The 15,856-nt window shown below is 42.5% G+C and overlaps 1 protein-coding gene across 1 annotated transcript; it reads left to right on the top strand.

Annotated features, from left to right (window-relative positions):
- The first annotated feature begins 431 nt into the window (after positions 1 to 431).
- On the top strand, positions 432 to 15,319 carry LOC139306456 (sodium/potassium-transporting ATPase subunit alpha-1). The gene is made up of 23 exons (XM_070930313.1): positions 432 to 586; positions 1,020 to 1,130; positions 4,750 to 4,809; positions 5,887 to 5,988; positions 6,156 to 6,257; positions 6,344 to 6,457; positions 6,805 to 6,939; positions 7,124 to 7,241; positions 7,406 to 7,674; positions 7,766 to 8,074; positions 8,899 to 9,033; positions 9,319 to 9,511; positions 9,622 to 9,797; positions 9,916 to 10,052; positions 10,718 to 10,868; positions 10,993 to 11,161; positions 11,262 to 11,416; positions 11,551 to 11,674; positions 11,762 to 11,907; positions 12,031 to 12,161; positions 12,553 to 12,654; positions 13,547 to 13,638; positions 15,130 to 15,319. The coding sequence occupies exons 1-23, from the start codon at positions 575 to 577 to the stop codon at positions 15,156 to 15,158; spliced, it is 3,072 nt and encodes a 1,023-aa protein (XP_070786414.1). The 5' UTR covers positions 432 to 574; the 3' UTR covers positions 15,159 to 15,319.
- The last annotated feature ends 537 nt before the right edge of the window (positions 15,320 to 15,856 follow it).

Raw genomic sequence — 15,856 nt, 5'->3', positions numbered from 1 at the left:
CCTGTTTGTACTGTAAACTAAGCACACAGAGACGGTGCGCACAGGGATTGACTCGGGTTTCTCTGGAGCTGAAGGGCGTGGGCGTTATCCAAACCTCCTACCTGTTGCAAGTAAAGGTCAAAATGAAACTTTGTGGAAAAGGAAGAATGGATTGAGGAAAGAGCGTAAGTTAGAATGAAAGAAGGAAGCAGTGAGAACAAAACAGGGAAGTTGAGCAAGACTCACCCCTCCCCTTTCTCCTTCACCAATGCCTCCCTCCCCCAGCAACCCCCCCACCTTGCCTCCCCAACACTACTACTCACCTGTCTAGTTTCACCCCTCTCTCCATCTCCCCTCCCCCAAGCTCCTCCTATCAGGGCAGGTGAGCTAGTTGAGGGTATAAAGGCATGCTAACGTGAAGCAACTTATCTTCTCTGCTCTGGGGAGTGCGGAAGACACAGGACGCGACAGGGTTGAGAGGGAGAGAGAGAGAGTGAGAGAGAGAGAGTGTGAGAGAGAGAGAGAGAGGCGGGGTAGGAAAGCTGCAATTTAAAAAGACAATTGGATTGACTGTTCTCAGACTTGCTTTGCAACCATGGGGCTGGGAGTAAGTATTGGAACTTTGTCACATGTTTTGGCCTAAGAGTCTTTAGATTTAGGTTAGATTAGGCCGGTTATGTTTTTCAGTTTTTAGCTCAGAAGTTTTGGTCACAAGTTATTGGTTCAGCTTGACAGTTGTGGATTGCCTGAAGTACTTTGTACCTTAGTTTCGAAATCTGCTACAGCGTACAGTTGTTTGTTGTTTTTTTACAGTTTTTGGAGTTTTGAGACTCTTCGAACTTTTCAAATTAGAGATTTTTATGAGAGTAATTCACAACCCTTCTAACAATGATTAACACAAGTTTTACAGCATGTTTGAACAGCAAAGTTGACACTGCTTTCTGCTCTCACTCGTGCAACAAAAGAGGCTTCAGAGCGATCTTCCTACATGTGCTTGGTCTTGTGCAGAAGCTAATTTTGTCTCACTTTCTTCAATCCAGAGAGGGAAAGATGAGTACAAACTGGCGGCAACCTCAGATGGCCAGGACAAGAAAGGCAAGAAGGGTAAAGGGGAGAAGGATATGGATGACCTGAAGAAAGAAGTTGACCTGGTAAGTACACAAAGAAAAGTCAAACCAATCTGTTATTATCTTAAGTACTTGATTGGGGCAATTTCCATATGGCAAGTGACTTCAAAGTGAGTTTGTAAAAGTGTTTGTAACTTGCAAAATCCACCTTAATTAAAACTGAAAGGAACAGGCGTTAAATAGAATGACCTTGGTGAACTTTACAACCATGTCCTCCCATACACATTGCTTGCCTCATACTTAATGACAGTCTTATTCAGCCATGTTAACACTGTTGGTCATTGTAAGTCACTACCATTGGTCACAGCAGCGATACAGTCACGGCTGAGACAGACCTCGCAGCTAGTCACATGAGATGTCGCTGTCTGACCTGTATTTCATACAGATTGCTACTTACACTGCTGCATGTACTGTCACATGTTATTAAGGAGTTCCCAGCTATACTTAACTTCATAAGTCATGCTTATCTAGCTCGATTTTCAGCGCTGAAATGTTGGGTGAGAGGCTCTGTTGTTATTATTGTCTTCAGTTTCTCTAAACATATGAACCAGTCCTTTTACCGCAGCCAGTAAACATATATTATTCTGCTTCTTATTTCCTTTCAAACTCAGATCATGGGTAGTTTGATCAGTAGGGCAAGTTCATTTTATCTCCAGCCACAATCACACAGATGCTAAACTTTCACCGCTGCACTCAGCTGCTCTGGCTGCATAGAAACTTGCAGAGTTGTAAAATTGGCATGCTTTGAGGTTTAAGTGGGTTTGAAATATCCTGCATTGAACAGTTGCACAATTTCCACTGGTGTCAGCTTTTTCTCAGTCTGAATTTGTATCTGGCAGAGGTCATTTCCCAAGGTCAGTGAGGCACTCTGGCATTAAGTTCATCCCCAATTCAATGAAAACGTCTCATGAATGATTTCACACCAGACTGTATGTTTAAATGTGCAATGGTGGCATTTTATAGGCAGAAATAGAATCATTAAAGGTGTTAAGGTTTCGTCTGTAACTTAAAGTATTTCTGTCTTCTTAAGTAAGAAGTTTGCCACAGCTCTTCTCACTTCTGTTTGTCCATGAACTACCCTCAAAAGCGGCTTTTAACTTCCGTAGAATAGTGTCCTTCACAAGGTCAGTAGGCAGATTCAGATCTCATGTTCATCTCAAAGCGCTAAGCAGACATTAGTGGACACACCATGTTAAAGTTAGAGTGCCCGCTAATGATTTGAAGATATTTCAATTTTCTGTAATGTGTTATAGATGTGAAATGGGGTTTGACTTTCTCAAGGTCATCAATGACAGGTGTAGACTGATGCTGTTAGCTTGTTGCAGATATGCTGCATGTTTCTAAAGTAAAAACTACCATTACAAGAGAATATGAATATCATGGCTTGTTGCCAGTTTTATAATTAATTCTTTAATTACGGCATGTTTCTCTGGCAACCGTCCTTGCCCAATGTCACCCACCAGGCCACAGAGTACTACAGGTTATTAGGTAATAAAGTTCTATCTAGGTGACATATCAATGATTATTGTCCTCGGTACGTCTTAACTAGATCTCAAAGTCCTGCCGCTACTGAAGGACATCTCAATGCCATAGCAACCGTATCACCGGTCTGCCATAACCTCCCCAATTTAGCATATCATTTACTGCAATTAACAGCAGGCGCTGTCTTTAATGTCTCTAAATTGCTAAAAGTGCACTGTGTCATCAAAAAGGCAAAAAAAAAGTGAAAAAAGTTTCACTTTGGGAACACAAAAAGGGCAACAGTGAGTTACTGTCATGAATTGATATTTGAACTATGGTTAAATAATAATAGCATATTGGGCAGTAGTAAAACAGTAGTAAGAGTGTAGGTGGGTCTCTATGGAGCCTATGAAGCTGACATGTTAATGATTATTGCACCATCATATTATTCACTGAGGCGTCAAAGTCCAGCTAAAGACAATGGAAACTATTCCCATAGCAACATAAATGTGACAAAGTCCAGCAGAAAATGCTAAATATGGACTCATGTTCAATGTCATTGAGTTCAACATCAATGGTGGCCAGAAGAAATGTCTTAATCTAGGCCTGGAGAGCGTGTTTGGCTGTCAAAACATTATCCAAATGTGTGTGTTTATGAGTTAAAAAAGCAGCAGTAGTTTGAGGCATGTGATAAAACATTATCCATGTCACATTTGGCATGGAACACTTTGCTTGCTTATTATAATGCAAAACGATGTCAGGCCAGGCAGAACTGCGCAATTACACCCATTTTCTCCACCGTCTGTAAAGAGGGCACATACTGCAGATGTGAAGGTACTCACATCATCCATTAACAGCTTAGGACTTCACATTTTTACATTCCTACTATGTAAATGTATAATGTCAGTGGATGATTGAACCATTAAACTGAAGCTAAAAATAAACTTGTGCTTACATAATATAATGGGACACTGTCACTAAGTGGTGTGAACTGATGCTTCATTCATTTGTTTATTTATTCATTCCCTCAATCATTCATTCATTCACTATGGACCAACAGTAGCTGAGAACAAAGCTGCATTATACAGATCATAAAAATGGGAGTCTATTTTTTTCAACAAATGTTATTCATGAAATAGGCCAACGTAAAGATTGACGTCTCCAATATTTTTCCTTCTCCTCCATGTAATAACAATGAATACACACACAACATGACATACTTTCCATGTGTTTAGGGGTTTGACTCATTGCATTTTGTCAGGGTGTAACAAGCTGCGCAGATTTTATTTCATGGATAATTACTGAGGAAAAAAAACGTAAAACTTAACTTAATGCCATACCGACATGGAAAATTCAGCACCAGAAATGTTTCACATACGTGAGGTTAGTAAGCCACCGCAGAAACCAGCATTACAATACTTTTGTTGTTTCACAGTATAAAAAAATGAAAGGTGGGAGTCAGATATTATTGCAGATCATCCAAATTACATTGGAAGAATCTCTATTCATTCACTCACTGTAGGCGTTATTCAAAAACCACAGTGTAGGCGCATAAATGTGCCAGCTTCTCTAGTTGTTCTTTTGCAGATCCACTTTTATTTGCATTTTTCCCCCGCTCTTTCATTTAAAAATAAAGAGATCGCTACTTGATCAAACCTTTTTTTAAAAAGAATTATATGATCACAATCTTACTTTAGCTAATCAAATCATCCACCGAACTCATTTAGTTCAGCTATGAGTCTGAAAGAGTGGGCTCCACCAACATGTCAGCAATACTCCTGGGAGCAAACATCAGTATATCAGTTGGGTGACATTGATTCGGCTGGATGAACTGTTTGCTCGCAGCACACCGACTGTTTGGATGAGTCCATACGTAACAGAGCTCACGGCGGCTTATCCCTCGAGTTTGGCTCGAGGATTCACCAGCAGACTCTAGTTTCACTCGAACGTGTCTGCTTTGACTAATCTTAAAATCACACTGTATGGACCGGCATTCATCCATAATCCTGATCAGATGGCCGATTTTGTCTTTTCATCTTTATGTTCCCCGTGTCCCTCTGGAGGCCGTGACAGGACATTTTTTAATCCTCAAAGGAGATAATATCTGCGGTTTTAAAATGACAAGGATTTTGGCTTGTTTTACGCAATGTCGCTCAATCTCTCTCTCTTTCTCCCTCCATAGGATGATCACAAGTTAACCTTGGATGAACTTCACAGAAAATATGGAACTGACCTAACCAGGGTGAGCGCTCTGCATGTGTGGTTGTTTGTTTTTGAATGTGAGTGTGTGAGCCTATCAGAGTGATAGTAACTCACTGCCGTTGTTGTACTTGCTGCTGGTGACAATTTCACAGAAGCAGATAAGCCCAGAAGCTAGGGAGGATCTCGCAGTGCAAACTTAGGTCAAAACCACAGACAAACACTTTATACTTATTATATAAAGTATTATATTTTGTCATGCTGGGAAACACTGCTCTGGATAATAAGTATGTGTCAATAAATGTCACATTGTACAGAAAAGGGGAAACCGAGACACACACACAGAATCCCATTACACAACCCAAAGCAACCCTACACTGGCCAAAGGCTTTGACTGATGACTGATTATCTGTAGAAATCTGATCTGTCTGAGTTTGCCCCAAAACAAAGACTTCATTCACGCTGGTACACCGGTCTTATTGACCCTACCAACAAGGAAAGAAACTCTCCTTTTCACTCCTGGTGCCCCCCAAAGAGACCTTAAGTCACTCTTTACTCTTAATTCTTCTCCATTTTTTACACTGTAAGAAAATGTGACCTTGACCTTGCTGAAGTACGCACTGTTCATTGACAATAGAGATACAACCTGATCCTCTCTTGCACTGTTATCAAGCTTTCCATATCACAAGCTGTAAATTACCTCAAGCTTAAAAGACTACACAGAAAAGCAGTAATTGTAAGATTACTGAGATCTTTATTCCTGTGGATGTGGTTTCTTTTGTTTGTGTTTCAACCAAACTTTAATCCACCACCTCCTGAGGTAATAGCAGTGTAGCTGTTTACTAAATAAAACAGTTCAGCAAGAATCATGTCGCTCTGGCTTGTCCTTCAAAGTGTTTCCTTCCAATAAACCAGGACAAAGACAAAGCTGTAGAGTGGCAGAGCAAAAAAGTTGGCTCACAAGTTTTCCTTAGTTTACACAGACAACCACACACTCACATCAGGCGAGACAATCCATTACTCAACCCTATCCCTTTTTTCTGTCAGTCTGCCAGGCTGTTGTTGGAAGACATGTACAATATTTTAACCTTTCTTCGTTCTTCTTTGTGTCTCTTTTTAGGGTCTTTCCAACTCCAGAGCAAAAGAGATCTTGGCCCGAGATGGCCCAAACGCCCTCACGCCTCCTCCCACAACGCCTGAATGGGTCAAGTTCTGTAAACAGGTAAAAGTCACTTCTGGGCTGAAATTCCCAGTCGGGAGCACAACATTTCCAATGCAAAACACAAGCCTGTTTTGCATATTAAAATTTTAGAAATGCAGATTAACTCACTCTAGCCAGTAAAACCAGAAAAGTCTTGAAGCTTGAATGTTGTTTGATCTTGTTTGCAGCTGTTTGGCGGTTTCTCCATGTTGCTGTGGATTGGTGCTATCCTCTGCTTCCTCGCTTACGGTATCCAGGCTGCCGCAGAAGACGAGCCTGCCAATGATAACGTAAGGAGGTCTTTGTATGTGACTTTTATCTATAATTAAAACCACCAAAGATGAACTGACTAACAGTCTCTTCTCTCTCACTGTAGTTGTACTTGGGTGTCGTGCTTTCCGCTGTCGTCATCATCACCGGTTGTTTCTCCTACTACCAAGAGGCCAAGAGCTCTAAGATCATGGACTCCTTCAAGAACCTGGTCCCACAGGTGAGTTTTTTTCCCGACTTTTGTACCTTCATATCTGTGTCACAGTTTTCAGTATAATTGAAATGCTTATTTAGTTGCGATTCTTTCCAAAATGGCTTAATGTATAGTCTCCAGTGGCTCAAAATATAACTCATATCAAATTTAAGACAAATAATAGAACATGTTGCACAATGCTAAGGAGGAGTATGACTTCATCAGCATTACTGCCCTGATGACACATTTATCATCTGATATCTTGCTTCTGTAAATAAAAGCAAAGCCTATACAGGAAGTGTTATACCTCTTCACATGCATGAATCTGTTCAGAAATGGCCCTAAAAACATATATTTCACCTTTGGTCTCGTAGCAAGCCCTGGTTATCCGTGACGGTGAGAAGAACAGCATCAACGCTGAGGATGTGGTGGTTGGAGATTTGGTGGAGGTTAAAGGTGGAGACAGGATCCCAGCTGATCTGAGAATCATCTCTGCTCACGGCTGCAAGGTCCGTACCTCAAAGACGTGCTTTAATCTCACCTTGCTGACGTTCTCATGGAGCAGTGGTTTGAAACAGCGCTTAAGATATTAGATATTTATTTGTGTGTGTCAAGCTAACTTGTGATAATGTGTGTTTTCACATCTCTGGATATCTTTCGTATTTCATTCTTGCTTTACTCTTCATCCTTCAGGTGGACAACTCCTCTCTGACTGGTGAATCAGAGCCCCAGACTCGTACTCCAGACTTCTCCAACGACAACCCTCTGGAAACTAGGAACATTGCTTTCTTCTCCACCAACTGTGTTGAAGGTAGAGAGCCAGCAAAGAGCACAGAAATCACAGGGTCAAAATTCATTTGTGTACAGTTTTAATTAGATTGAACTTTAAAAGATTTGGGGAGACAATGTCCAAACAAAATCATCAATTTACAGGTGAAATCTGAATTTATAGGTGAAATCTCTTGCTCTCCCCAGGTACTGCCAAAGGAGTCGTCATCAACACCGGAGACCGCACCGTCATGGGTCGTATCGCCACCCTGGCTTCCAGTCTGGATGGCGGCAAAACTCCCATCGCCGTCGAGATCGAGCATTTCATCCACATCATCACCGGCGTGGCCGTCTTCCTGGGTGTGTCTTTCTTCGTCCTCTCACTCATCCTTGGATACGGGTGGCTGGAGGCCGTCATCTTCCTCATCGGTATCATCGTTGCCAACGTGCCAGAAGGTCTCCTGGCTACTGTCACTGTGAGTTTTAGTGTTTCTGCCCAAATCTCATCTCTCATTCTGCAATAGAATAAAGATGTGACATCTATAAACACTTGACTTCTGTCTCTAGGTGTGTCTGACCCTGACTGCTAAGCGTATGGCCAAGAAGAACTGCCTGGTGAAGAACTTGGAAGCTGTCGAGACCCTGGGTTCCACCTCCACCATCTGCTCCGACAAGACCGGCACCCTGACCCAGAACAGGATGACCGTGGCCCACATGTGGTTCGACAACCAGATCCACGAGGCCGACACCACAGAGAACCAGAGCGGGGCCTCCTTCGACAGGAGCTCGGCCACCTGGGCTGCTCTGGCCAGAATCGCTGGACTCTGCAACCGCGCCGTCTTCCTGGCCGAGCAGAGCAACGTTCCCATCCTGAAGGTGAAGAGCTTATTGCATGCAGCATCCTCCTATAAACTCTTCCGCTTACCAAACACTAAACGTTTTGCTCTGGTTCACCCATTCTGATCACCACAGAGTCTAAATAATTCACCAGTGGAGGAAGATATTAATAACTTTGGCTTTTGGTGTAACACCACCTCTTAGTCCAGGTTGTACACAATCAGGCTTTACCCTCATTACCTCATGGAATATTTTTCTTCCTCAAAACATTTGGTTGAATTGGATACTCTACCCAGATGAATCCCAAGATGCAGTGACTGTGTGGGAGGTGCCTCGGCCTATGACTTGGCAAGAAACTTTTTGGATCCAACAAAATACAAATGCGGCCAAACTGCTCTACAAATCTTTATAAAAAGCACTAAGCATAATTAAAGGCCTTTTCCAAAATATATAGCTGCTATAGCAAGAGGTGGCTGGGCAAAACCATTGATTTATTTCTGAATGAGTACTGTCTAGTGTGTTTCTTTCTCAAACTGCACAATGAGAGCAGGATGAAATGAGGTAGAACAGGCTTTTTATTGTAGAATGGTTTACCAAATGGTTATTTTTTTAAAGGCAATTTGAAATGAGAAGGAGGTAGCCATTGTTTATTCATCTGATTTATAAATCAGCACAACTCTTGTAGAAGTCTTTTATTTAAAATGTGACCTTCAGAGGATATGTGGAAAAATGATTCTTAATTTTTTGTATGAAACATTTTTGCAACTGTGTGCAATATATTGTAAAATAGAGAGACCAATGTGATCCACAATTTGGGTCAAACCCACTGAACCAACTCTTCCGTCCTTTGCTTAAACCCACAGAGAGATGTAGCCGGTGACGCCTCAGAAGCTGCCTTGCTGAAGTGTATTGAGCTGTGCTGCGGATCCGTTGGTGGCATGAGAGACAAATACCCCAAGAATTCTGAGATCCCCTTCAACTCCACCAACAAATACCAGGTCCAATAACAGGCCACATAGTCTCCCACACCATTAAAGCTTCTAAATGTGTTCAACATGTAGCCTGTGCAGGTGAAGTGATGCAGATTTCTATCCTAGAAAACTTTGCAAACCCAACATTGTAAGACAATGTGAATTTACGCCCTCTAGTGGTTGGGTTCATTCATGTCTTCATTGTCCAGTGTTTGACAAATGAGTACCAGCATAGTTTAGAATAAAACTGTGATTTTCATTGCACAACTACAAAACAAGTATTTCAAATCCAGCCTTCCTTTTGTCCCATAGCTCTCCATCCACAAGAACACAACTCCTGGAGAGACCAATCACCTGCTGGTGATGAAAGGAGCCCCCGAGAGGATTTTGGACCGCTGCTCCTCCATCATGATCCAGGGCAAAGAGCAGGCTCTGGACGACGAGATGAAAGACGCTTTCCAGAACGCCTATGTTGAGCTGGGAGGACTTGGAGAGAGAGTGCTGGGTACAACATGTCTCCATTTTATAGCCACATCCTTACCTCTTTAATTAGTTGGTGGAGAAATCACAGAATCTGTGAACTCCTGACAAGCATTTTCTTCCTGTCTTACTCAGGTTTCTGCCATTTCAACTTGCCTGATGACCAGTTCCCAGAGGGCTTTGCTTTTGACACTGAGGAGGTGAACTTCCCCACTGAGAAATTGTGCTTCATTGGCCTCATGTCCATGATCGACCCTCCTCGTGCTGCTGTGCCCGACGCTGTGGGCAAATGCAGGAGCGCTGGAATCAAGGTATGTAACTGTAGTCTTTTCAGGTGGTCTGTATCTATTGTTATCATACTTTGCAATTGAACATTTAATGCAAAATTGTTGTACAAAAAAATCATGTTCTGTGTTAATATCTCCTCAGGTTATCATGGTCACAGGTGACCATCCCATCACAGCCAAGGCTATTGCTAAGGGTGTGGGTATCATCTCTGAAGGCAACGAGACCGTTGAAGACATTGCTGCCCGCCTGAATGTACCCGTCTCAGAGGTCAACCCCAGGTTAGTACACTTACTAAAGCTTAGTTCTGAGTGCTCAAACATGAGCACTAGTTGTATGTCTCTTCTTCTGTGGCAGTTCTTCCTAATACTTGAACTAATAGAGCAAAATTAAATTGGCGTTGGCTGACGATGGCTTGCAATCTACACGGCCAAAAAGGCTTTTACCATTTATTCACTGCAGACAAATAAATCTACATGTGTCTCTGAGCTTCTGGCTTTGCTGTTTCTTCATCAGCAAGTTTCAGTCTGTGAGTTCAGGTCACAGTCACACTAGAAAAACACTGTCATCCTGTGACAGAATCCTCATGTAGGAAAGACCTGTTTGTTAACTGATGAGGAATATCACTTGTCTGGGAAAAATGTGACACTATCCTGCACTTTGGGACTGATAAAATGTTAAAAATGCATGATTCATTGTCTGGTTTAAGGTCTAATGTTTCAGCAGGCCCTGTATTCTAAATCTAGCTTTTTGCTGTCAATACCATAATTTTTCTTAAAGAGATGTTGAGGCCAATGCTGACTGAATTTCCTGTTCTCCCAGTTTGCCCATTGCCCTTGATTTTCTTTTGTATCGCCCCAATTATACCCCATCCTCAGTTTTCCTCTCAGAAACAGGATGTGGGATAACAACTGTTGTCCTAATGCTGCTGTGATTTCCTCTCCAGGGACGCCAAGGCCTGCGTTGTCCACGGCGGCGAGCTGAAAGACATGACCTCAGAGCATCTCGACGATGTGCTGAAACACCACACTGAAATCGTCTTTGCCAGAACCTCCCCTCAGCAGAAACTTATCATTGTGGAAGGTTGCCAGAGACAGGTCAGCGTCACAGGGAATTTAAGACATTTTCACAGACACAAATTGGGATTAAAAGCTTTCAGAAATAGATTTTTGTTTTAAATATTAAAGTGGTCATCCTAACACTTCTTCCGTCTCTCTGCAGGGAGCCATTGTGGCTGTGACAGGTGATGGTGTGAACGACTCTCCTGCTCTGAAGAAGGCTGACATCGGCGTTGCTATGGGTATCGCTGGATCTGACGTCTCCAAGCAGGCCGCTGACATGATCCTGCTGGACGACAACTTTGCCTCCATTGTTACTGGAGTGGAAGAAGGTAAGACCTCCACCAAGGCTTATACCTGCAGACATGTGGAAGACTGCAAAAAACATCATTTTAACTGCTCACGATATTCATTTCTCGATTACTTTGCCAGGCCGTCTGATCTTTGACAACTTGAAGAAGTCCATCGCCTACACTCTGACCAGTAACATCCCTGAGATCTCACCCTTCCTCCTCTTCATCATCGCCAACATCCCTCTGCCCCTGGGAACCGTCACCATCCTCTGTATTGACCTGGGAACTGACATGGTGAGCTCTTATTTCTTGTTATTCATCATAGGAAGATCAAATCTGTGCGACAAAGATACATAACATGAATTTGGGTGGACAATTTACTTAATTTACTTCTTTTATTTACTTTTTATTTACTTGTCGTCTCCCAGGTCCCTGCCATCTCCCTGGCTTATGAAGAAGCTGAGAGCGACATCATGAAGAGACAGCCCAGAAACCCCAAAACAGACAAACTGGTGAATGAGAGGCTCATCAGCATAGCCTACGGACAGATCGGTAAACTGACACTCTGTCTTGGGACATTTTCTAAATGTTTAACCTTTTCCATCCCATCAAAGTTAAACTGCTCTTCTTCTCTGGTAGGTATGATGCAGGCCACAGCTGGCTTCTTCACATACTTTGTGATCCTGGCTGAAAATGGTTTCCTCCCCATGGACCTGCTGGGGATCAGAGTGCTGTGGGACGACAAATACGTAAATGACCTGGAAGACAGCTACGGACAGCAGTGGGTCAGTAATGCTAATGTTTTTAATAATGCTATGGCTTGTTGTTAATGCTTAAGCCAAAATGAGTTTTAAGTGAAGAACAGAAGAGGAAAATGTGCTAATCTTTTAAAATGTTCTATCCATCAGACGTACGAGCGCAGAAAGATCGTAGAGTTCACCTGCCACACAGCGTTCTTCGCCAGTATTGTGGTCGTCCAGTGGGCCGATCTGATCATCTGTAAAACCAGGAGGAACTCCATCCTGCAGCAAGGAATGAAGTATGTACACATAACGACATATGAGACCTTTAAAGTACAGACAGGGCCTTTTTTCTCATGCGATAAATTCAAGCAGGGTACTTTTATAGTCTGACCTTCATCTTATATTTCAGTCTACAGAAAGGGCAGGCGTCAGCACAGGTAGTCTCTAGCTTCAAACAGGTTTAATCATTTTATTTTACAGTGAAATATCCTCAGCTGTTGAGGGCAAATATTTGTGCTAGAACAATGTTGGGATCTGAACAGTGCAGAAAGCAAATGACCGTTTGTCGACATTATGTTCTTCTCTGTGTGTCAATCGAATGCCAAAACATCTGCTGTTCTTAAAGCATTAATCACAGGATATGAATGCTCTCAGGTTAATAACTGTGTTAACTCTTTGCTTCCACAGGAACCGTATCCTCATCTTTGGTCTATTTGAGGAGACAGCTCTGGCTGCCTTCCTGTCATATTGTCCGGGCATGGACGTTGCCCTCAGAATGTACCCTCTCAAGTGAGTAAAACACACACAACGATATATAGGAATATATATATAGTCGTTTTCCCCCGGGGATCAATAAGGTATTTCTGATTCTGAATTGTACTGAACTAAAACACTGAGCAGAGAAATATTATCTTTGATACACTGCACATGGCAGGAAGTCGGTGCTGTTTTAGCTTCATTATCTTGTTAGAAAAGGTGGATATTATCGAGTGTCACAGGTAATTTCCACTTCAGAGGCAGAATGAAGCAGAGGAGTTGCTGCACTGATGAGAGTCTTTGCCTAAAAGAGAAAAATAGAAAGCAGAAAGGGCACGTTAAGCTCATTAGCACAGGAGTCTCACACGCAGCTGAAATCTCCTTGTTGTCTTCTCCTCGTTATTGTTTGGCGTCTTCCCCCACTCCTGCTTCCCCTTTCTTCCTCGCCACCATTTCATCTGTCTGCTCTCCTCTTCTCCCACCCACTCACCTTTCTCTTTGGGTGACTGCTGATGTTTAACTAACCTTGGCTTCTCACCCTCTCTCGTCTGAGCGTCTTGTGTCTCTCCTCCCGGTTCTCTGTCTCCCTGTCTCTATTTCTGTCTCGCCTGCTTTCTGTGTTTGTTTTGTTCTCTCTTTTTATCTCCGTCTTTACCTCTGAGGTGTGCTGGAAATGACACATTTACAGCAAATATTCACATTCATATTGTAGCATATTGTAGGTTTTCATTTAGGGAAGATTTTCAAAATGGCTGTACGTTATTTTGTTCTCTGTAAAGATGAGATGTAGCCTACTGCAACACTTAAGTCAACAAAAGCAGCCCACAAGTTAAAGAAACTGATAAGCATCATTTAAACTCTCCGTGTGATGGTCTGTGAAGATTTGGAGCTATGCACTCAATCTGTCTCTCCGTCCATCCCGTAGGCCATGTTGGTGGTTCTGTGCCTTCCCCTACTCCCTCCTCATCTTCCTGTACGACGAAGCCAGAAGATATATCCTCAGACGCAACCCAGGCGGTAAGACCTTAACCGACTCTTCTTTTTGTTCCACACACGTCTGCCTCTGTTCTCTGTATTTGGAGGGGAACGTAGGGGAATGAGAAGGACAGGATTATCTCATTTTGGCCAAATGTGAAAAAAACGAAATACTTTATTGGCCCAAGCTTCCACCAAATTGCATTGAAATTTTGTATAATTTTTGACTTTGTGACCTTCTCTGCAGTTCTGTAGTTTTAAGGTGTTGACTACTATTCCTTCCCTCCTGGTGTAGAAATCTGATGTAATGTCAGTCATGACATACAGTGTGATGCGTGATACAGAGAGCAAAAGCAGTGGTGTATAATGTTAGTGAACATCATGTGTGTATGTGCCCCTGTGTCTTTTTTCTGTGTGTGTGCGTGTGTCTGTTATCCCTGCCACAACTGCGTCTCCACACAGACCAGTGAACTGTGGCAGATGGCAGGGCCCAGCGGGATTTCAACCCTCAACCCTGCCATTGTTAATGCCTCGTTCCACCCATGGAGCTGAGCACAACCTGTATGCAGAGCTGGCTCTGATGCAGCTGTGTTTCTGTGTGTGTGAGTGTGTGTGAGAGAGTGTGGCTCTGCTACATCTGAGCCCCACAGCACAGATCAGTGAACATCCCATTGCCCATCCATGGTGAATAATGTGTTACAATCAGACAGAAAAGACAAGTTAAACTGACACAGTTTCAAACTACCATGAATGAATAAAAAGTAAAAAATAGGATTCTTCTGAATAAAGTTGCACAAACAAAAGATTCCCCCCTGTGCACATGGCCCAATGCTAACCATCCTCCAGATTATTTTTAACCCTGGGCTCAATAAAGTTTCACAGTTTCACTCAAAAGTGGAAACCATGATTCCAGCCCAGTGATTTTTTATCCTTCTGTGAAACACAAGTATTTCAGTGTTTCAGGCCTAAAAATAAAATGCAGCTTTGGGCTCAGTGGGTCCTGGCAAAAGATGCTGAACCACATAATTCAATCATCCACACCTTGGAGTCACACCGACTTCTAATACAGTTTTATTTGCTTGTGCGTACATCTAATGATAGCACAGTCCCTGTGTTGTTTGAGCTGCAGGCTCAGGTCAGAGCCAGCTTCTCCTTTTAGTCAAATATGTGGCCTCAAGGATGATATCATCGTCTCATGAGCGACTGCCAGACAAAGATGCCACAACCTCCATGTCCCCGCAGGACACATCTCTTAATGGCATCATCAAGAAAGTCATGGCGGCGCTAAATTCAGGATGTGTCTTGCTCGCGCTCCCCAATCCGGTCTTATTTCTTTGAATCACTGTCAGCCAATGTGAGGGATGATATCATCCTGCAGCCTGAGTGCAAAGTTAAAGGTCACAGCCTTGTTAGATGCACCAAGTCGGCCCCCCTTCTTTTGATTTGTCTGTGAAAGAGGAGAATTCAGACCCCAAATGTGAGGCGAAACATCCCAAAAACCATGTCCCTAATTCTGTCTCCTTTGGTTTCTAGGTTGGGTGGAGCAGGAGACATACTACTGAGTCAGCACGGAGGGAGCAGTCAGTGTTTCATCATTATTTACTGCCATGTTACATATTTGTCTGTTAGTCAGACCCCAAAACCACAAAAGCATGGAAAATTTAAGAATATCTTGATGTATATGTCATTCACAATAAAACATTCACGTACTATTGTAGACTGAGGCTGCATGGAAGTTTGTTTCTTTCACTTTTCTCTGACATGGGAAGGACGAAAAAAGCATTTCAGGGGTTTCATGCAGGATGTTGTTTCAAAGTTCAATAGGTCCGGTGACTGATTTAGTGGGATTATTCACCTCAACAGATCCTGAACTTTGGTTCTGGAGTCAGATACGAAGAGTTCAGAGGAGGACGTAAGTTTAGAATACAACTATTATGATAAAGAGAGAGATTAATACACTTCCAAGCGAAGAAAATGAGATGCTTTTTATACGTCTAGTACATCAAAAACAGAAAATTAAATCAAATTTAAATGTTAGATTTGCTGTGTGTACTTGGGACTAAAGTAACTAACTGATCATCACAATCGAACTCAGTTAATTTTCTGTTGATTGACTTATCGATTAATACCCTAATCATGTCAGTGTTATCTGGGTTTTACCTTTTTTAATCTTTATTTTCCCAGGATTTTATCTTTACCTACCAGATATTAAGAAAAAGCAAGTCACAGCAGTGTGTGTGTCCATTATCTCAAGGGCCAG

This window comes from Enoplosus armatus, chromosome 24 (assembly GCF_043641665.1).
Source record: "Enoplosus armatus isolate fEnoArm2 chromosome 24, fEnoArm2.hap1, whole genome shotgun sequence".
NCBI lineage: Eukaryota > Metazoa > Chordata > Actinopteri > Centrarchiformes > Enoplosidae > Enoplosus > Enoplosus armatus.
The sequence above is the reverse complement of the archived record's forward strand: the minus strand, read 5'-3'. Positions and strand labels throughout refer to the sequence as shown.